Raw genomic sequence first — 23,045 nt, 5'->3', positions numbered from 1 at the left:
TTCTGGGCTGCTATCCATTCCCCCTGACACTTTACGAGGGGAACGTTCCACATACAATGATCCTCTTTCCCATCTTCTCCTAGAGCCCCCTCTTTCTGTCATTCTGCTATCCAATCGCAATGCAAGATTAACCATGTCTACGCATGTCCTTGGTTGGGGATCCACCTGAGCTATGACATCCTTTAGATCTTCCTTCAATCCCTGATAGAAAAGGGACATCCTCTTCTCTTCAGGCCACTCAGCCTCTGCCACCAGTTTATTGAACTTAGTCAAATAGGTGATCAACTCGCCCCTTCCCTGTCTTAACTCCAGAAGCTCCTTGTCTGCACTAAAATTAGTCGCCCTGCGGTCAAACACTTTCTCGAATTCGGTTCTAAAAGCCGACCAGTCAGACAAGATGGCATCATTATTTTTTAGTAATGGCACCGCCCAGTTGGCTGCGTCCCCTACTAAATAGGATATGGCGAACGCCACTCTGGAATGATTGGTAGGGAACGATGCTGGTTTACATGAAAAATGCATCAACACCTGAGTTAAAAACACCTGCCTGGATCTCCTGAGTACCTTTCGGGATTGGCTAAGGGAATGGGCGGAGGCACTGTTACCTGTATGGAAGACGCAGCAGTTGAGGCGTTAAAGGGATTTTTTGACATTTGTTCTACCTTGTCTCGCAGTGCGGCAGTTTCGGCTTTGGAAGAAGCCAACTCCTGCTGCACTAACACTAGCGCATGCAACACATCCTCCATGGACGCCATTTATCACGACAAAACCGACCAGGCAGAGTGAAATTCGTGGGTACTTGATTCTGTCAAGTTCGGCACTCCGCAGGATCCATGCGTCGTGATAAAGCTCCACCTCCGGACCTCCCAAACACCCTGAATATAAAATCACAGGGTGTTCAAGTGATACGGCGAGGGAAAAAACCCCAAAAGGGGAAAAACCCGGGAAAGGAAAGGAAGGAGGCTGCTGGGAAAGGGAAGCTGTAAAAACAAAGGCACACAGGTTAATACAGTTCTTCAACCCTACTCTCATTCAATTCTCGCTAAACAATAGAATGATATGACACCTGCCTTTTGCTGCCCTTTGAGCGTCCAGCCAACATGCACTCCTCCTTCTCTCCTTCCCTGTACAACATAAATGCCAGCATTAGAGTTCATGAATAACGCAGTAACTAACGAGTATACACCTTAGGGAAAGAGACCTACCCCTGGGGGGAGTAACCACCCGCTCCAAACAACTTCCAAAGTAATAGCAGACCAGCGAGTTGGATTCCTTCATCCACAACACTGTTAAGTTCCCAAACGTAGTAAATGTTATCAGTAACCCCAAACACGGCAGGGCGTAGTTCCAGCACTACCGCCGTCCGCTTTGGTACTTGTAATCCACTAACAAAAGTATAATCAGCAACCCCAAACACGGCAGGGCGTAGTTCCTGCACTACCGCCGTCCGCTTTGGTACCTGTAATCCACCAACGAAAGTATATCCTATAGTCATGAATTCATGACGGTAATGTGGAGGAGCCCCCCCGACATTCCGCCACTGGACGGATCCGAATACACCAAGCAGCAGCAGAACGTGCTGACACTCACTCTCTCACAGTCCTATGTCCAGAACGAAGTAACCACAGCACTAGCCAAATCAATTGATCAGAGGCTCACACGAAACAACACAGGAGCGCCCAAGGAAAGGCGCGGTACTATACAAGGACGCTGTATCACCAGCCGGCAATACAGTCAGATGACTCCACAATCACAGAAGCTCACAGCCGAGCGAGCCGCAAGCGTATCCGCAGGAAAGCAGGAAGAATCAAGTACACCCGCTCCAGCGTCCAACCTCGCTATAACCCATGCGCAGCAAAGGATCATGGGAGCTATAGTCAAAGGCCTGAGCATCTTGGGAGATGTAGTTCGGTATGCGCAAGGTCAGTTCCTGACAGTAATTGCCTGTACAGCAAATTGTTAAACATGAACACGTTATTATTTAAACAGAAGTCCACCATCTTTATTAGCATGCATCTGTGTTTTGTCATGTTAGGTAAGGATTTCTGTAGGAACAAATCAAGAGCTCTCAAACCATCAGCATGTACTATACTTGTATAAAGTGAGCAAACATCTAATGCTATTAGCAAATAGTCATCTTTCCATTCAATGATTTTTATCTTATACAAGAAATCGCTGGTATCGCTCACATAGGATGGTAACTCTTTGACTTGACCCTGCAGAAAAAAATCCACATACTGTGACATATGTTCCAAACATACTTTCCTGGCCAAAATTATTGGGCGGCCTGGAGGGTTTTATGCCTCCTTATGCAGCTTGGGCAAAAAGTAAAAGGTTGGAACCACCGGGTAGTCATTTTTCAATTTTTTTTATTCTGGTCCTGTTATAAGGCTTTCCGATTTCCATTTCAGTAATTTCCTGTAACAATTGGTGTACATTAATTTCAATTCTATTCCAGTACACTTGGTATAACATTGTTTGTCATTCAGTTGTGCATATGCTTCCTTTAAGTACATATCCTTGTGCATTAAAACAATGTTACCTCACTTGTCTGAGGCTCGAATAATTACTTTATTGTTTTTCTGCAACTTTGTCATCAGGGTTCTGTAGTCAGCCGACTCTTTATTGTACTTTTTTCTGCCCCTGTGTACATTGATATACAGATCTTTAAGTTGACTGGCTACTTGGTCATCAAACAAATCAATGGCATAACTGGGTTAAAGGTTGATTTTTCTCGAAATGGTATTAGTGGTTGTTTGGTTTGGGAGGTAGGTGGGAGAGTTCCTGTTAGGTTTGCTCCAGGTTGATTTTGGACGGTTCCACTGCCATTAGCAGAATACGCTTCCCAAAGCTCACTGATTTAATCTATTAACAGTTCCGTTGCTTGAGAGCATTCTCCAGCCCTCATATTAGTACTGGTCCCGGATTGTGTTTGGTTTTTACCACATTTGTTAAGGATGAAATATTTTTTGAGTTTAAGTTTGCATGTACTTCTAAAGATGTCCAATCTAGTTGTTGCATAGTTGAAGTCCCTCCTGGGACAGTATGTCAGGCCCAGACTCAGTATTTCTTTTTCTTTTTGGTCCAGGTCTATCCCAGATAGGTTGACAATGGTTTTGTCCACATCTATGGCAGCCATTATTTTCCTCTTCCCCATCCCCCTCTTTTCTTGCGTGTTACTCCTGCGTTTGTTTGCTTTCCTCCGTTCTCGCTGCTTCCAGTTTTTGTTGCGGTGTAATTTTGTTATTTCGTCCGAGGGCGCAATGTTTGCATTCGGTCCTCGCAAAAAAGGGCAAGTTCCTCATCCAGAGTATTTTTCGGACCTGCAGCCCGAGCTTGCTCTTCCCTTTCTAAGTCACTGTCCGGATTTGAGCTCACTTCAGCAGCAGATGAACTTGAAGAGACAGTTTCTGATCGTATTGTTTTGGGCTTGGCGGCAGGTTGCTTGCTGGTCTATTTACTTTTTCTCAACGCCTCATATTTTTTAGAAAAAGTAAAAATGTGTCCTGTCTCATAGTCCATTTTGTCTCGGAAGAATTTATAGGTTTTTCTGGCCTTTACTTTATCCTCCTCCTTCTTAAGTCTAGCACACATCTCCTTTCGCAGTTTGTTGGCTTCCTCAACCTCATTGAGTGCTTCTATCTCCTCATTGATTTTATTGATTTCTTCCAGGAGTTCAGCTCTGTCAGTCTCTGCGTATTTAACTAGGATGTGCATTAGCTTTTTAGAGCAGTCTAAATTACAGTCGGCCCATTCACCCATCATGGAGGGGTTGGGCTTCTCATAGCTAGGTGCGAGTAAAATACGTAACCCGCGAGGAACCTTCTCCACATCTAAATACATCTTCAGGGCTTCCCACCACTTGCTTTGTTCTGCACGACTCATTTTTTTTTTCTAGTATTTTAAATTTTTCTTTTATTTGAGCTTGTTGTAGTTTTTGTTCTGTCCGTCCCGTTATTTTCATTGACGGGTTCTGCCCTTGCCTCATTAAACATTTGTAGCGCTGCAGATTCCCGTTCCAAAACCGTGTCCGCCGACATCGTAACACACCTATTACTTTGAAAAAATGGAATGCCTTGGATGTTCTATGTGCTGAAATCAGCTCACGTATTGTCCTTGGCTTTGCACACCTCTCACCCCTCGACTCAACTTTCGCCGCGTTACACGTACCTTAAGCGGTCAACAGGAAACGCCGATTCCTCCGAAGCAGTCATCTCCCGGTCCGCTTTCCGGCTCTGTGTAATGGTTGTGCGGGTCAAGGGGGTTCCACAGCCTTGCTCCTTTCTGGAACCCGTCAAAGTTTTCCTGACTGCGCAGAAAAACGTGTCTCTTTCAAACGCTGAGGTCCAAGATGAGAGGGGGTCCGTTAAAGCCGTGAAGAGACTCCTGCCGGCTTTTCACATTCCAAGACAATCCGATATTGGCGTAGATACAAATCCAGGCTGTAAATACGGACACAGACCCAAAAGTAAGTGCAAGTAATTTTATTCTTCGGTGTTTACAGTCGCCATGACGCGTTTCGCGCTTCCACGACTGCTTGATCACATGACACGGCTATCATAGGACATTGGTTTAAATACAATGGATTTTGTGTCAAATGTTGTAGCCTACAACTACAATAGAAACAGAAGAAATTTGCAATTCAAGGAAACTACAAATAAATTTGCTGATGTTTCTATGAAGCAATATTGAATTCAATATGCCTGGAGTGGTTAAAAACATGTGCAATTAAACATTTTGGTAAATACTTAAAACCATGTCCTAAAAAACGGTGATTTAGTGCAATAAGGGTGTGCTTGTTAAAATTTACGTTTATTTGTAAAAAGTGCAACGCTACAAATTGTAATCGATTCGCTTTGGGCAGCATGTGCAGTTAAGACCCATAGTTAATTATTTAGTCATAATTTTAACTTTATTTAGTCTTGAACTGCTAAAGTGTGACAACGGAGCCCCGTTGTCATTTGTGTTGTATTTCTTCAAATAGGTTGATATAAATTAGGGTTGCAGCGTTCACAAAACCTTACGGTGGGCGCTATATATCTATATACTAGAAGTTGTCGCGCGTTGCTGCGTTCTCAGAAGAAAGGAAATTTAAGTATAACATTCAATTTACATTGTGTCATTTTTATTGAAACTTATTCATTTTAATATGGAAAACATTTAAAAGTGTCGTTGTAATACTATTTATTTATTCGAGTGCTTATGGATACACAATATTTTTTATTTTTCCTTCTGGTACGTACACGAATAAATCAGAAGGTTTTCCGACGCGTGAGCTGGCCACATACATGTGAGAAGCACGTATTCTCCGAATGTAGTCCACACACTTGCAGCGATTGTCCTTGTGCTTTGTTGATGGTCATTGCAAAAGCGAGTCGCACCGGAAACTGTAAACGTTTGAATTCAAATGGCATATCTGTTGGGATCATTGGAATACGTGGCAACAGTACATCTTTCCCCTTGAATTTCCCATTCAAAATTGTAGCTTCGATGACATTGTTCATCATCTTTTTCACCGAAAGTCTTGCACCGTTGCAAAGTCATGGTTGCAAATTCAGTATTTAGAAGATTATGAGGGCCCTGGTGGGGCCGATCTTTAAAAATAATTTTATGGCAGAAACCTTCACGGGAGTGTACTCAACAACTTCCCAAAGTTTCATGGCGATCGGATGAATGGTGTAATTTCAGCAAAAGTCTTGTACCGTTGCAAAGTCGTGGTTGCAAATTCAGTATTCAAAAGATTGAGGGCCCTGGGGGGCCGATCTTTAAAAAAAAATTATGTCAGAAACCGTCGCGGGAGTGTACTCAACAATTTCCCATTCAATATTGTAGCTTCGATGACATTGTTCATCATCTTTTTCATCGCAGGTCTTGTACCGTTGCAAAGTCATGGTTGCAAATTCAGTATTCGCAAGATTATGAGGGCCCTGGGGGGCCAAGCTTTGAAACATTTTTATGCCAGAAACCTTCGCGGGAGTGTACTCAACAACTTTCCAAAGTTTCATGGCGATCGGATGAATTGTGTAGTAATGCATAAAGGACAAACAGGCAGACAGACATACATTCGTTTTTATATATATAGATAAAGAAATTGGGTTGTTGGTTGAATGGGGTAGGAGTCATGGTCAAGCAGCAACCCCAGTCCTTGTCACGGTAAGGTACAAACATCCCCAAATTAACCTGTGGTCTGCCCCCTAGTAGCTTGGCACAGAGCAGTCAGGCAATGTATTAAGTTTTTGAGTAGCACTTCAAGCAGTAAAACAGTGAAAACGCAACACAAAAAGGATCCCATAGCAGGTTAGAAAATAGAGCAATATTTTATAAATGAAACAAGACCAAAACGACAAACATCCAATGAGTAGAATTATTCAATATTGAAGATCTCAGTAAAAAAGCAGCAAAAGGTATAAACCACCAACTGTGGATAGACAGTTGCGCTGGACTGGGACAAAGTCACAAGTTTATGGCAACTGCGATGGAGGTCCACTGAACACAGTACTTTAATACTGGTTTGAAGAGCATTGCAAGGATCCACATCAAATATGTATCACACAGCTGAACGGATGAGTTGGTTCCAAGATGAGGCCAGGCTGTGGTGAGAAGACCTGCGTCGTGATCGAGGGTCCCGTTGACAGGGCTTGAGATGCAAAATCTGGGGTTGAGGATGCAGCACAAGTCTGGTTCATCGTTGAGGTTGCTGTCGGCAAGAGATGCGAGGGCCTGCGCCAAGGATGCATCGCACACTGATGGATATGATGCGGCAACTGGCTCAGGTGCAAAACTTTGTGATGGGTCCAATCCATACAGAACAATGCATCGGTTCTGCTTGGGTTTGCACCCTCGCAGCAGAGGAGAGGTGTCAGTTATGCTGGATCCACAGGCTGGCAGAGCACCTTAGACCCACTTCCAAGGGTCCAGCACTGGGGTGGCACCACTTGGCCAGGTACACTTATTTGTTACAGAGTACATATGCAAGAGCGAGGTTGTAGGGACCCTGTTAAATTTCTGAGGAATCAGATCAGGCGGCCAGCAAACTAGCCCTTGGAGTCACTTTGGGTTCTGGGTTTAAGAGATGCATGTCCAATACTCACCCAGGGTGCAGGGCAGCAAGTCAGCACACCAAAGCAGGAGTCCAGCAGAGTGCAGTACAGCAGGGTGGCAGTCCTTCAGCAGTATAGCAGTCATTCTTCCTGGCAGAGTATCCACAGGTCCAGAAGTGTACTGAAGAGTTGGTGTCTGAGGTCCAGTATTTATACCCATGGGAGAAATACAGCAGTAATGTTGGCATCTTACCTGAAATGTCTGAAGAAAAAAAAAGGTTTGCATCCCCAAATATTTGGTGACCAACTATGTCATGGAAGATGACATTGACAAGTGTTTTTCTGCCTATGAGGTCCCAGAAGAGAATATTGGATGGGGAAGAGGGGTTGTGGAAACACATTCTTACAGTGGGGCATGACAGCCTTTTTACTTTAGAGGTTGGAGACCAAACCAGTTACATCCCCATTAAAGCCATCTTGATTGCTAAGTTTGGGCTGACCTCTGAAAACACAGAGAAAGGTTCAGGGACAGTCAGAAGCTACCCAAACAGTCTTGAGATGACGCTGTAGACTACTCCAGCAAGGGGCTTAATGGTTGGGTGTGGGGCAGCAAGTTTAAGGTTTGCAATCAGTTGTACATCTAATCATGAGAGAGCACATGCTCAGTATTGGTTTTTCAGTGCTCTGCCAGCATCGATGTGACAGAAAGCTGACTGAGCCCAGTTAGCTTGCTGAGGAGGTGGACCTCTGGGCAGCATCAGAGTGTCCAAAAGAGTATCTGGGAGACTCGCATAAGGGTGGTCAGACGTCCCACCAGGAGAAAGAGGCGGGAGAAAAACTTAAAAATAAGGAGTTCTCAAAAGGCTCCAAAAAAGAATTCCCATGTAAAAAGTGGTAACCAGTCCCAGTCAGAGCCTACCAAGAAGGGGTAATTTGCTAAGCAGACAGGGAGGTTTGTACCCCAACGCATAGCACTCCATTAATCCACAAATCAATACTTAGATCAAATGCTATCCTACAACGTATACATCCATGAAGATTGCCTAATGTTCAAAAAGCCATATGAATAGAAGCTCCTTTTTATATTGGCAGATACGTAATAATAAATGATGAAGCATTCTAAAAACACGGTGCTCATTAAACATTGAATTAGCATCCTGGTCTGTCCTTCACAAATACCAGACTAACTGAGAGATGTAAACCCATATAGGAAAACATGGTGATATGAGAACAGCCTCCAAACTATGGCTCAAACAAAATTAACCTCAGTGGTAAATCTGCACATACATGTAGGTGAGTGGTAAACCCTCCCTTTATTAGGACAGTCAAACTAACCACAGTGGTTCCCCTAATTTCACTTATGCCAGCAAGTTGGCTTCAAGTTATCTCCTCAAACACCCTTGTCCAAATACCAACTCCCTGCTAGGACACATTGCTACTTATAAGCTCCCTGTTTGGAGATAGAAACAGGACTTGTCTCATCTTTCTGATGTATCCAAAATTTGCGGCCATATTGGAATAGAGAGTTTGGGGGGTAGGAAATATGTTTCTCAGCATTAGAGTGTACAGTGTGCTCGACCAACAAGTAGTCTTCAAGTTATGTCCTCAAGCTCCTCTGTCCAAATACACTCTTCCTGATAGGACACCTTGCTTCTAATGAGCTTCCAGTTTGGAGATAGCAACAGGACTTCCCTCATGTGTCTAAAGTATCAAAAAGTATTGGACCATATTAGAATGGAGTGCCTGGGGAGACATACATTACAACTTTGAAAATTGGATTTGTTAAGTGTTAATCTAAACTTATGTTTGGAAATGAATGCTGAAATATAGTATATGCAAGATATTTCATTGTGTTTTTGTTTTTTTCTGATTTCAGTACACATTCCCCCTGATGAAAGGCCTCCCAGGCCTGAAATGCATTGGGGAGCAGGTTTCACAGGATTGTAAATCCACCTGTTACGGGTAGATATTAAGGAATGAAGTGATTACATCCTGGAAGATGGTCACACTTCGGTAACGAAACACTAATAAAATGAGTAATTCCTAAAAACTGTGAATTTGGGTTATTAAGACTTTTGGAATGAAACTGCAATACTATTGATTAATATTGATTAAGAGTGGAGACTCCTCGCAGTACTTGTAGTCATGTTTAAGAGGACGCTTGTCTTTTTCTACACTTACATACGGTGTTTAATTTTGCATCACCCATGAGCAGAGGGTGGTATCAATGAGCACACTAACCAGTGGCATTTTGATTAACTATTTATGAAGTGTAGTACATTTATTAGTGTGCAGGTTTCTTCTAATTGTATAGCATTTTTGCAACAGTTCATACAAAACAAACATTGAAAATTTCACACAAAAAGGACCCCTCACCAGGTTAGAAAAGTAGAAATAAAACAACACAAAAACATCAAAAAGGTAATGAGTAGAACCAGAGATATTAAATGTTAAAGATTTCTGGCGTCCTTCTCAGGTCAGAAGCTGGTGCTTCAAATGACCAAAGCTGAGGGGGTGAGGCTTCAACATATACTTTTGTATACACAGTTTTGCTATTTTTTTTTTTAGTTTTTCCTTGCTTTCCGTATGATAAATATGTCATTGTGCATTTTGATGTGTCAATATTACAGATTTTTGGAAAAAATCCATATTTTTTGTTGAAGCAAATTAGTTCACATCAGTACTAGCAATCACTTGTAAATACAAGTGTCTTCAAGTGTCTACTGCTAGGGGGACTATTTTTTAGTGGATGAGTGTACAAACAATGTGCATGTATTATATCCATTGGTTCGAAGTAGGCTGATCCAGTATCCTATACTTTGGCGGCAGGAGCATAGTTTGAATAACATTTGCATGGCTCAATGGATAAAGAGGATTTACTAAAAGTTCCCTATATTCAGGATTTTTGGAAAGCATGAGGCTGGTAAAGCAGCTAAAACTCTGTATGGGACAGACCTAGATAGGGTGAAATATGCACCCTCATGCATCTGTCTTGAATCAGTCAGCGGTGGCCGGCACAGGCTAGCGCGGTGAGGCAGGGGGGCGGGGGGGACAAGACGGAGCCGGTTGGGAGAGGGGTAAGTCAACAGACAACAGAAAAGATAAATTTAACTAAAAAAATCACACCTATTCCTTTGTCTGTCGGCTTCCCCCCTGTCGTGCCATGCCCCACCGCACACCATTGCATTTACCTGTGCCAGCCCCCGCTGGTATCAGCGGGCAGTAGTGAAAATATATCACTTTAGTACATAATGAGTCTGAAAGAAACTGGAAGGTATGTTAATGTGCGTCTGTCTTGTTTCAGCAGCCATCAGTGAGAAACGACTGCAGAAAGTGTCACTAATTAAAAAGTACTGTCCCTGTGTAAACCTGGGGACTATGATCTGGGAACCCAAACCGGCCCTGGCAAAGTTCTCGGCCGCCCCCCGGGGGAGGTGGGGGGCGACCGAGCTCTTTGCCGGGGCCGGTTTTCGGACGATTTTGTAACAGGGCCGATTATGCTGCAAAAACAGCCCTGTAACAAAAACTGCCCCCAGGGGCCCAAAACCGGCTCCCACCCTTGCGGCGCACCGAGGGATTGCCCGGTGCCTGCAATGGCCAGTCCGGCCCTGACTATGATGGATACGTCTGGGTCACGGAAAAGCTAACATAGACAAAAAAAACACTGTTGTTCAGAATTAATTGTAGTAGCTCGGCGTACTGTAGTTCTAATTCCCGCCTTTATCAAATCTCATCAGAGAGACCAATCGCATATGTTACCCCACTGTTAATTACTAGATATTAGTATGGTTAGTAAGTCACGCCTACTGTCATCTGAATGCAGCTCGTAATGTAAATATGGGGCAAATGACGCCTAGTGCTTCTATGTTTCTACTAATATTTACGATTCTCATGAGTCAATAGTAAAGTTAGATTATTTCTCTTGGAATACTAGTTACAAAGCCCCGAATATGCATACATCCCCCTATTATGGTCCCTTAAGGAAGATTCTTTCTGTATACAGCTCGGCCACATAGACATTACCTCTTAGAAGTCAGCCGTATCCTTATATACAAATAAGCAAATTAAAGGTATGAGGGAAATAAAATGAGTGTATTCCTGCATTGTGATCCAAGATGCCGCCACAAGCACTCTTTCTCATTATCCCGGACCACAAGCAAATGCACTTTTGACATTGGGAATCAAAGGTGCTGATACTATCCATGATCACATTGGAAGTAAAAGAGTTCTAGCTGCTCTAAATTACCTTGCTTTTCGTACTATAAAGCTAACAGTCTCATTCATTTGCTAGTAGTTTCCATTCAGAATTCAAAGTAGAAATGTGAATACATGAAAAACAATTTTATATATAATATGTTATATTGTATACCTACATGTTATAAAACCAAGGTATATATATTTCACAGCTTTTAATTAACCATGCATAACTGTCTCAATTTTAAAAACTGCACAAAGATGTTGCTTGTAACTGACACTATGGGGCATATTTACAATGGAAGTGGCGGAGCGCAGCGCAGCGTTAGCCTTCTTCGCTTAACGCCGCGCTCCGCCACTTCTGAAACAGAGGGCTGCACCATATTTACAACATTATGGTGCAGCCCTGAGCTTTGTCCTGCGCTTAGCTGCCTAGCGCCAACTCAGGCACCCTTGCACCTTAGTGCAAGGGTGTCTGCTTTGCAAGGGAAGATTGTTTATGTGCAGGAAGGGACACCTTCCTGCACATGAACAATCAATGGCGTTATGCTTTTTCCATGTGTGCAGACACATGACGTCACTTCCAGGGCGAAATGAGCCAATGGCTGAAGTGACCCAAGCTGTATTCTATCATGGATGGAAGTAGAGTGCAAATGACACTCACAAAAGATCAGTGACGAAAGAGTGCACAGCAAAAGCCCCTCTATGTATGTGCATGCTTATGTATTTATATACGTGTGTGTATTTATTTATTTTTTCCAAGATGCTGGCAGGCAACTAAGGGCCTTATTATGACTACGGCGGTCTATGGGGACGCCACAGTCTACAACTGCGGATCAATGAACCTGCGGCAGTCCAGCAGCGGTTTGAAACCAAAATATGCTAGCTGTGCCACAGCAGCACCACTGAGCATATTTTGAGTTGCCTCCACATTACCCTTTTCATGGCGGTCACTCCCCCATGAAAAGTGTGGTGGTGAGGCAACAAAGGGAACCCTACAGAGCCCCCTTTTGCCACTGAGCATCAGGATGCAAAAATATATTTTGACACCCTAATTTCCTGCACGGGAAGGAATGCACCATGGACATGGTGCATTCCTTCCTTGCAGGAATGTGCACTGGCGGTCCCGCGGTGGTGCTGTTTAAGGCTCACAATGAGCTTTTAAACAGCACTGCCACACCGTCCACCATCCAGACCCCAAAAATACCTGGAATCTGGTGGGTGGGCTGGCGGCAGTGACTTTCAGTAGTCCTGGAGCAGAGCGGTGGTACGCCCCCTGCTTTAGGATCTTCAAAACTTTACAGTTATCAAGCCAAAATAAAAGGAGTAACACAGTGCAAATCTTCTGTCCCCACTGTTTGCTTGAGTGGTTCATCAGCACCATAACGACTGACTACTATCTCTCTGCGATAGTACATCTAACAGAAATACCTACTTACAGGCTTAGTCTGATAAGTCTAATAGGTATAATGCCGTTAACACATGATTTTCATATTAAGTGATTCATCTTTTTATAATAAAAAGATCAAACCTATGAAATCTGGCATAACAAATTGTCAATATAACTGGGGACTTCTATATTGAGCGTATGATTTCTCAGAAGGTAACCATGCAGTGATAAAATGAATGTATACACAACATTACATTTGACAAAGCACACATCTCAAGGGGGTCTTACAAGGATTATGAAATTGCAAATCTGGCATTCCCTTGGTTCATCAGAGGGGGTATCGAACATCAAACCCCTTGCCTCCTATGTTAGGTAGTTTGTAAGGTTTCATGTAACAAAATATCTCTAAGCAGGATTTAGAACAGAGTAATTACAATCCATCCTTAAAAGCCTATTGTTTTTTCACAATTAATGCATCTGGTCTACTGCCTTTATCATAGTGTGTCTTAATAAACAGACTAGGCCTAAAGCCTTGGTCATTGACTTGCCTGCAAAACCAACGGAGGCCCTACTGATTTGAATACAAGCTTCACCCCCAGTCAACACATGCAATGCATGCCCTCTTTTTTAGTGGATGCACAAAACTTTCGCCCAATCAAATGAGATGCTCTCAAAAACCAACTTGCGGGTGGAGCCTAAACCCCTATCTTTGCACTTAGAAATCTCTTCTGCTTCTAAAATAAGATCAGTTGAAAGCTGTGCTGTCAACCTAAACTGAACTATGTGATAAGATAAGACTTCCTAAAAAGGCCAGAAATAATGACAGGAATAAACAAGTGCCATACAGAGTAACACAGAAATGGTACAGCACGTCAGAAAGTAAGTCAGACATGTTAAAATGATGATGAGTGATACAAGCAGACCTATGCCTTGGTAAATTACTGCTTGCATATAACATGGTGGCTCCTGATTGTTTTCAAAAAATACTTTTGTTTAAAGTATGTTTATAAAATAACATCAATTTAGCTCTCATTGATACACTTAGACCCAAAGAATAGTACAATATAGAAGAAGTTACAGAAAAGATAAATATTAGTCTCCCATTCCTTAAAATACTTCACAGAGAAAATGGGCCTGGCCGACAAGGAGAGTCATTCTCATTTTTCTGGAATATAGAACCACCAGCCTGGGTCCTTTTTAAGGCTGCTCTTTTTTATGGTTAATAGAAAAGGAAAACTGGTAGGAAAAGAAAATGCATTTAATTTTTTTCTCTACAGTGTGTTTGTACCTTATTGGTAAGAATGATATTTATCGATAAAGGCTGTTTCTTGTATAGGCGCGGGTAAATCACTTGGGAAAGGTGCCGCTAACTGCTAGAACTGCTGCGCCCGTTGCCCTTTGTTTTTTTTTAATTTTTCAGAATGAATGCACTTGAAATTGATTTGAGCACTTGAATATTGTGTCTTTTTAAAACGGTTCGAACTAAAATCACACGCACTGTAAGCTCACCACTTCCTGGTAGACAATGCACCACAGAGCGCCAATTAGGGAAGAGAGGGGTGGAGCCAAGGCTGACTACGACTACTAATTCCGGAAGCAGCGTGGGAGCGCAGATGGCATGTCGAAGGCGCGCCAAAGGTAAGACCATCTGCGCCCGTCCGCGGCCGGCAGGGGCAAGTCATTGTGCCCAAATCACAACGTACTCCGCAGGTACCCTAAAAAATCTTCAATCAATAGAGTCAACAGTTGATAATGCCACACTAGCCAGACTAAGCAGTAACGGCATAAGGAAATTAAGATCTTCGGGACATATTATCAAGGGGGTTTATCTCCGCTTTTTTGGCTTTAAAAGCCAAGAAAGCGGAGATAAAATTATCTCCCTATTACCTAGCTGTCGCTAACACCAGTTAGCGACAGCTAGTAGGAGATAGCGACCATCATGGTCCCCGCTTTGCATGTCAGTGATATTTATCACTAATGACATGCAAAGTGGGCATGCAAAGATGTTAGCGACTGGAAACAGTCGCTAACATCGCTATCTCCTATTACCAACTTTTGGAGATATTCGCGCTAAGAGCGAATATCTCCAAAAGGTAACACCTGCCCCTGAGCAGTTCTTAGCCATGTTATCCAATGGTAGGTGGATAACATGGCTAAGAGCATTAGCTCGGTAATGCATGAATATCGCGGACTTTTCAGCGATATTCATGCATTTTGGCCGATTTTTATCGCTTAGGAGATATACCTTGATAATAGCAAGGTTCCTTAAGCGATAAAAATTGCCGCAGCTCGGCGATAAAAATATCGCCTCTAAACCAACATAGCAATAATTATCGCTAGTTGTTGGTAATATGCCCCTTCATTCCCTGAAATTAACCCTAGGACCAATATGGTGCACACCAAGCCCAACGCTATGAAGAAAGAAAAAGCACTCTCCATCATTTATCTAAATACCCGTTCCTTGCCCAAACACCAATTTGATATATATAATTTGTTGGCATCAGAAAAGCCAGACATACTTTTACTTACAGAAACCTGGTTAACACAAGACTCTGCCCCGGACATTCTAGCTGCTCTGCCTAATGAATTCTATATGATTCAAGCCAATCGTCCACAGGGGAAAAATGTAGGGGGAGTAGCAGCTATTGTGCATCATAACCTTATATTTACGGCACTGACTCCTCTAGACCTACCTTAGTCGGACAACTTAGTACTGAAACTGGAATCGGACACCACCCCCCTGGTCTGTGTGTTACTCTACAGGCCAGCACAAAATATGCCCCAGTTCCCAAAATCACTAAGCAAACACAAGTCTCAATTAGTAACCAATCATGCAAAGATACTGTTAGTCAGTGATTTCAACTACTGGCCCAACGACTCAGCAGGGGGACCCCATTCAGCTGAATTAACTTATCTCCTCACAGAGCTTAACCTAAAACAGTGTATCTCCACAGCAACAAATGTCAAAGGTCATACTTTAGATCAGGTATGGTCTAACAATCTGCCCTGAACCAATATAGAAGTCACACCGTGCATAAGGTCTGACCACCATTTCATCAAATTAACTATAAAGGGCTCCAACCACCTCAAAACAACTAATTACGACCAAGGCCCACGTAGATGCTGGAGTACTATCAACAAAGTTCAATTTTTAGAGTCTTTGATTAACACTATCACTACAGGCCAAGCATCTCTTAATCAAGGCGAGAAAGATTTATCAAACTGGCTGATGACTGCCAGCAATAAACACGCCACCCCTTAAGAAACCACACTGGGCTCACCGCCACGAAACCCATAGATGTTTTTCACCTGAGCTAAAAAAACGGAATCTTGACCTACAGCAAGCAGAGAGAAAGTGGAGGAATAAATACTCCCCGGACGACAAAAGCAGGTTTTTACAGGCACGTGGCACTTATAAAAAGGTGATAATGACAAGCAAGGCCAAATACTTCTTGTCTAAAATTATCAACTCTAAAAATCGCTCCAAAGAAATCTTCTCAATCATTAATGAATTATCTGACCCGGACAGAATTACAGTGAAACCTGATCCATCTCAATCTTTATGAGACTCCTTAAATAATTTTTTCATTGAAAAAATCAATATCATCAAAAATAGCATCCCTAGATATTGTAGCCCAGTGCACCACAGGAAACCTAAATACCCAGAAAAATTGTCAAAACTCCCACAAATAAACCAAGACATTTTTTCAGACCTACTAGTGAAAGTAAAATCGGGATCTCCAAGAGACTGCTGCCCTCCCTTGGATCCTTAAGGAAATATTCACTGCTTGCCCAAGCCCAGCCGTGGCTCTTTTAAATGAGTCATTGCTCCAGGGTCAGGTACTGGAGTCCTTTAAAAAAAGCCATAATCATTCCCTTGTTAAAAAAAACAGGAGCGGATCCTAAAACATTAACGGATTTTCAGCCTATATCACTGCTTCCCTATCTAGCTAAACTACTTGAAGCCCATGTAGCTAAATGTCTATCCGCCTTCCTCGAGCAATCGGAATACTTGGACGCACATCAGGCAGGTTTCCGTCCTGCTCACTCGACGGAGTCTGTGATTCTGTTGGTATTGGACACTCTGAGAGATAAGTCCGACAGGGGTCTCCCTCAAGCGTTGGTGCTTCTGGATCTCTCGGCCGCCTTTGACACCGTCGATCATAACATCCTGATCGACCGTGTCAGGGATGCGGGTGTTGAAGGTTCTGCCCTAGAATGGCTCACATCATTCAACACAAACCGATCCCAGTCAGTCCTGTTTGGTGGCTTTACGACCCCCATAATCAAGACTACTTGTGGAGTCCCTCAGGGCCCCTCACTTATTTAATCTCTATTGTCTCCCCTTGGTCCACGCATTAAAAGAAAGGAGCATTCAAACCTTCAATTATGCGGACGACTTCCAGTTAATATTCCAGATTAGTAACGCCTCGACCTCCACTCATGAATTTCAATCGACTATGCTCTTCATCCGGGGCTGGATGAACAGTAATCAATTGAAGCTGAACCCAGATAAAACAGAACTAATTCTCACGGGAGGTCTACTCAATCCCTGGAGCTCCCTTTTCTGGCCCAAAGAACTAGGACATTCCCCGACCCCATCCAAACACGCCAAAACTCTGGGAGTGGTGGTCAACTGTGACCTCACCATGAGATCTCAAATTGGATCTGTCATTTCCACCTGCTTCTTTCAATTCAGGAAAATAAAGAAAATCAGCAGGTACCTGACCCAAGAAGCTAAACTCCAGGCAGTCCTTGCCATGGTGATATCACACATTGACTACGCCAACTCCCTATACTATGGCATCCCGACATATCTCACTCACCGCCTCCAACTGGTACAGAATCAGGAGGCCAGACTGATTCTACAGGAAAACAAATGCCAACACGTCACCCCCCCTTCTGGAAAAACTTCACTGGCTTCCTATAGCACAAAGATGTGTCTTCAAACTGGGTTTCATCATCTTCAAATCTTTGAATGGCAGAAATCCTAAATTTATAGACAGCATGATCACAAGACACAACCCAACCCGTAACCTGAGATCCGCCCACTTGCATCTTCTGACAACACCTTCCTTCAAACAGAAACGATTTGGAGGATTCAGATTCTCCACACTGGCCCCAAGATACTGGAATCCCATGCCGCTAGAGATTAGATCCTGCACTGACCTCATGCCATTCCACAAATTTAAAAAAACATGGCTCTTTAAACAGGCATACAAGTAATTCTAGAATAAATTGCACCACCTTCACCTTTCCAGTAGCACCAAGAAACTAATCTGGTGTACGAGCGCTTTTCAAATCAACTATAACATAACATAACATAACATAACATCTGGATTCTCTTGTAAGCCGAAGCCACCCCCTCAGGCCTTACGTTTTTGACTATGAGTTGTTTTTTTGTTAATCTTTGTAATCTTCTTTCTGTACATATTTCCTACCCTCCCTTGCTCTCAACTTTGCTGTATCTTTTTGCGTTGAACTGATCTCCTTGTGTATTGCGTTGTTTTCTTTCTTTTGTACTGATAGCTCCCAATTTATGGAATGTACTGTTCACGAACGCAAAGATAAAGCATCTTTTTTGCCTCCGTTTTCTGCCAAGTGTTTCCCCCTCAATTGTAGATCGCTAGTTAAGCACAGACCTGAGGTGTATGATTTTCTTGAAGAGCATCAGCAAAATGTCGTCTGGCTCACAGAGGACTCCTCCCCTGGTTTAATATAAGCCATCCCCTAAGGTTTTGCATTTGTGACTCTTGACAGGCAAACCCAGAGAGGAAGAGGGATTGCCGTTATTTACAAGCAAACCCTACACTGCACCTTCTCTGAGATTTCTATTGACATGTGTGAATCTGCTCTTCTTCCTCTAGCCCTCACTAGCAATTTTACGGTATCCGGAACTCCGATTTGTTGCCCCAGTCCAGTTTCTAAATTTGTTACCTCTCTAGCTGATGTTCTGTCTCCACTAATTCTTCGCTACTCTAACATCATAGTTGTAGGGGATCTTAACTTGCACTTTGACGACACCACCTGCTCAGTGGATACTGCTCTGGTTTCAAACTTGGAGGGCTTAGAGTTCTCTCAATATGATTCTATCCCCACTCATAGACTTGAGCACATCCTTGATCCTATTTTTTCCAACCTTGCCCTCTTAGTGACTGGCCCTCCCCTTCCCCTCATCTGGTCTGATCATTTTGCCAGCCCTTTTTTGTTCCGAACAATAAGTCGCCCATCAGTCATTTTCTGCTCATGTTGTACGAACACATCAGTGGGCCAAAGCTACTCCCTCTAAATTTAGCCAGCACCAGTCACCAGCTCACCCACTTTGAATATCTGTGCCGATATGGCCAACCTACAACTGGACAACTGGACCAGTGGAGCATTGGATCAGAGAGCCCCCTTAGTTAATGAGACTTTTAGCTGCAAAGACAATAGGCTAACTGGTTTAGCAATGAACCTTTAGTATTAAAAAAAGAACTGTACGCGTCTTGAGTGCCTGTGGTGCAGAGTCTATGATCCAGCTTGCAAAGTTGACTATATTGCAGCTATTACATTTTACCACAGTCTTATCAAGCAATCTCGTCATGACTGCTATACTGATAAAGTTCAATCTGCCCCGAATTTTTAAAGTGACATTTTAGCCATTGTTCCTTGTATCCTTGCTGTCTCTAGTCTCAGCTGCTACCTCAACATCAGAGTAGGGCTGTAATGCCTTAGCTCATTTTTTTTCTAAAAAGGTGGCAAATATTCATGCCTCCCTTCCTCTGTTGGCCAGAGACGGTCCTTGTTTAATCACCTGGAACGATTCCTCTGATGACAGCTCATGGCTGCTAAACTTCAATTCAATCGAACCTGAGGGGCTGACCCTACTCCACACCTTGGTTAAGTCTGACTCCCCAAATGACTAAACATCCCTATCCATGTTGGAGCAGGGCCTGGAGGTTGTCCACACTTTACTACGTGAACTCCTTACCAGCTCTCTGGCCTCGGGCCGAGTTCCACAGTGGTGGTAGCATCCCATAGTGGCCTTTGTTGGACCCCACCAGCCTAAAAACGACCATCCCATCTGGCTGCTTCCATATTTCTTGGAGATCCCCGAGATGCATGTAAATTAACCGATTTCCAACTTCATTGAGACCCATGACATGCTTCACAGGACTCGATTGGGTTTAGCCAAGCCAGCCTTTCTGTTTGCTACAGAATCAATCCATAACATTTTGGATGCTGGTGATTCTGTAACATTTCTAATACTGAACTCAGTGCCACATTTCACATTGTGTCCCATAAAATCCAGATTAGTAGACTTTGGAACTGCGGCGTTGGCCATAAAGCCCTAAAGTGGGTCACCTCTTTCCTGCAGGAGTGCACCTTTTCAGTGTCTCAAAAACCTTTTCAGTCAAAAATGCTCCCTTTGCAACAAGGAGAGTTGCAGGGTACTTCCCTGAGCTCAACACTCTTTTATATTTATTTGCACTCCTAGGATGAGGCCATCGAATGCTATTGACCATCATCTCATTTGTAGATGACAATCAGCTTATCATCACTCTTTCATAGAACTCCTCCCATATGGCCTCCTCTCCTTACCTATGCCTTGCAAAGGCTGCAATTTGATGGACTCAAACTGTCTAAGTAAAATGCTGGGAAGACTGAGGTAATGATCTTACGCAATCAACCTGACATCTGGCCAACAGCGTGGGTCCACTATCCCTTCCTAAGCCTAAGGTCAAGAATTTGACAAGAAGCTTTTGTTTGACAACCAAAGTACTGCACTTGCTGAAAAATGTTCCAGGCTGCTCAAGACTCTAAAGAAAATCTTTTGTTTCTTGCCAGAGTCGGCAAAAAAAACACTAATCCAAGCTTTGATCATGTCCAGGCTGGACTACTGTAATGTTCTGTGACTCGGGGTGTCACAGTTGTATGTAAATAGACTCCAGTGAGTGCAGAACGCTGTTGCGTGCCTTATGTTGAATGGTTCAACTCATGCCTTTTATCGGGGCAGCACTCACAAAGCTGCGCTGGCTCCCACTGGAGCAGAGATTTTCTTTTAGAGCCCTATGCTACTGCTATAAGACATTTGCCAACAAAGGCCCACAGTACTTCCACAGTACCTCCAGTCCTTTACCAAACCCTAAGTGCCATCCAAGAACCTAAGATCCACAGGTGCTTTGCTGGTGAGTATTCCCAAAGTGACGAGAGCTCGCTTTGGTGGCAGCTCTTTCAACTACTTGACCCCCAACTATGAAATTCTCTTCACCTCTCAGTCCGTCAGGCCCTTTCAAAATCCCTTTTTTGAAAAACATAAAACTTGGCTATTTAGATCTGGCTGACCCTGAGATAACTGCTGCATTCTTGGATTGTGAGAGTCTGGACCTTAGCACTGGGATACTTTACCTGAAGTAGCTGTGTGCTTTACAAACTCCATTATCATGTTTACTTCCGGTCTCTGCAGGATCAGCTTTAACAACTGTAAAGTAAACACTTTGGGCCCGATTACATGTTTGACTGTCCAACCCCGGGACTGCCATTGTGGTTGTACATCCTGCCCACCATATTACGAGAACACTGGTGGGCTGGTGGTGTTGTGTCGATGGTGCCATGGTGGCCCTGGTGCTTCAGCTCATAGGAAGAGCTTGTAGCATATACCGGCTTCGTGGCTGCGCCGCTTGCATGTCGGTGTACTGTGCTCCATGCACCATGTTATAGTGCATGCACAACAGTTCATGTAGATGGTGACACAACGCCCTATGGGCAAATTTGCCCTGGGGCACTGTTTGTGGCACCTTCCCTGCCTTTCCGCCAAACTTTTCATGACAGGGTCCCTGCCATGAACAGGTCGGTGGAAAGGCAGGTTGTGATCAATTGGCATCGGCACCACCGCCATGGATCACTACTTTCCCCACTGTCACCTGTCGGGATCCAGGAGTTGGAGGCAGACTTGTGGCGGTCCGACTGCCAACCTAGTAATTGGGCGGTCAGACCGAGGAGAATGCAGTGGTCGGACCACCACCACGGGTACCTTTGTGTCACAATGTATTAGGATTGATCCTTTATCACTTATTATGTATCCATCCTTGTGTATATTGTTTTCTTCTTCTTCTGTCAAGCACTTTCGATAAAAGCACTATAATAATTAAGTAAATAAATAATCCAGTTCAGGGGCAGGGTCGTGTCCTGGCCCAGTTTTCCAGTGGACCGTACAGTATTATCACACAAGACTATGATTAGTGCCTCCATCTTGTAAGTATCCAAGGAAACGCTTCATGATGTGAATCTCACACTGAGGAAAAGAGCTCACACAGATGACATATACACTAACTAAGGACAACATATAGGCATATATTGTACCTCACACTCTCAAGTCTTTGCTAATCTTACACATACATTGCTTGTGTGAATGAATGATACACACAATCGAACACCTCCCATTCCCATGAACCTGCCTCCTTGCCACTTTTCACACTTATTGCGTTTGCATATTTGAAAAATGCACTCTGTAAATGCAGGCGTAATATGGGGAATATGGGATTTTTCAAATCGGCCACCTGATTTTGTTTTTATTACACACTGTTAAGAACTGATATTGTCAAGTCACAATGGAGAGATTCGATATGCATGTCCTTGTGTGTGCATCATCCATTATGTCAACACAGATGTGCCTCTGCGTCAAGGACATAAATAACAAATCACAGCCATAAAACAACCTCGATAAACAAATACTTGTTCCTACCTTAATGTTGTCAATAATCTTACGATCTTCAGGTAGGGCTGGATTAATTGCAATGACGAGATTTTCATAGCCATTGTTTTTCAGCTCGACCATGGAGCATGTGGCCATGCAGAACACATGAATGGCCAAAAGAAAGGCAACGATCCAGGGGGAAAAGGACATCTTAAGCCTCTCTAGCAGCACAATCAAAACTGATACTATGATATGTACTGACACTGTATTTATACTATAATTCTCTTGTTAGTCAGAAAAAAAGATACTTCCTGGTTGGACTTTGACTGAACTATGTTGTAAAATCCAAAATCATCCACATGACAATTGCCTGCAATTGGAATGCAGGTCTTCAAGTATACCTTTGCAGGTAGGGGGAGCCACCTGTATTTAAAAATACTTCCTTACCTGTCTAATTTTAGTTTTGTGACTTCATATAACTTTTATTTAATGAACTTTCAGTATACCTCATTCGAATAGGTACTGACCTTTTGAAACAATTCCTATAAAGGGAGAGATTTACAGTGAATAGAAAAAAATGCAGCCAAATATTTGAATTAAAAATAAATGGCTTGCTGTAGACGGAAAGGTGAGTTTTCACAGCATCTTAGAAAGTATGAATAGAGAAAATCTCAATAGACACATCAGGTTTTAAACATATACTGTTCCACGAAGAAAATCTGTATAGAGATTTAGCTCAAATATA

The 23,045-nt window shown here is 43.1% G+C and overlaps 1 protein-coding gene across 1 annotated transcript in view; it reads right to left on the bottom strand.

Annotated features, from left to right (window-relative positions):
* Positions 1-22,535, bottom strand: part of LOC144766636 (calcium-activated chloride channel regulator family member 3-like) — a 269,751-nt gene extending 247,216 nt beyond the window's left edge. Inside the window, exon 1 of the mRNA XM_078650423.1 lies at positions 22,349-22,535. Coding sequence (XP_078506549.1) covers positions 22,349-22,510 — 162 coding nt within the window. The 5' untranslated portion in view covers positions 22,511-22,535. The remainder of the gene's footprint in view (positions 1-22,348) is intronic.
* Between the last annotated feature and the right edge of the window lie 510 nt (positions 22,536-23,045).

The sequence above is a fragment of the Lissotriton helveticus genome, chromosome 1_1 (assembly GCF_964261635.1).
Source record: "Lissotriton helveticus chromosome 1_1, aLisHel1.1, whole genome shotgun sequence".
NCBI lineage: Eukaryota > Metazoa > Chordata > Amphibia > Caudata > Salamandridae > Lissotriton > Lissotriton helveticus.
The sequence above is the reverse complement of the archived record's forward strand: the minus strand, read 5'-3'. Positions and strand labels throughout refer to the sequence as shown.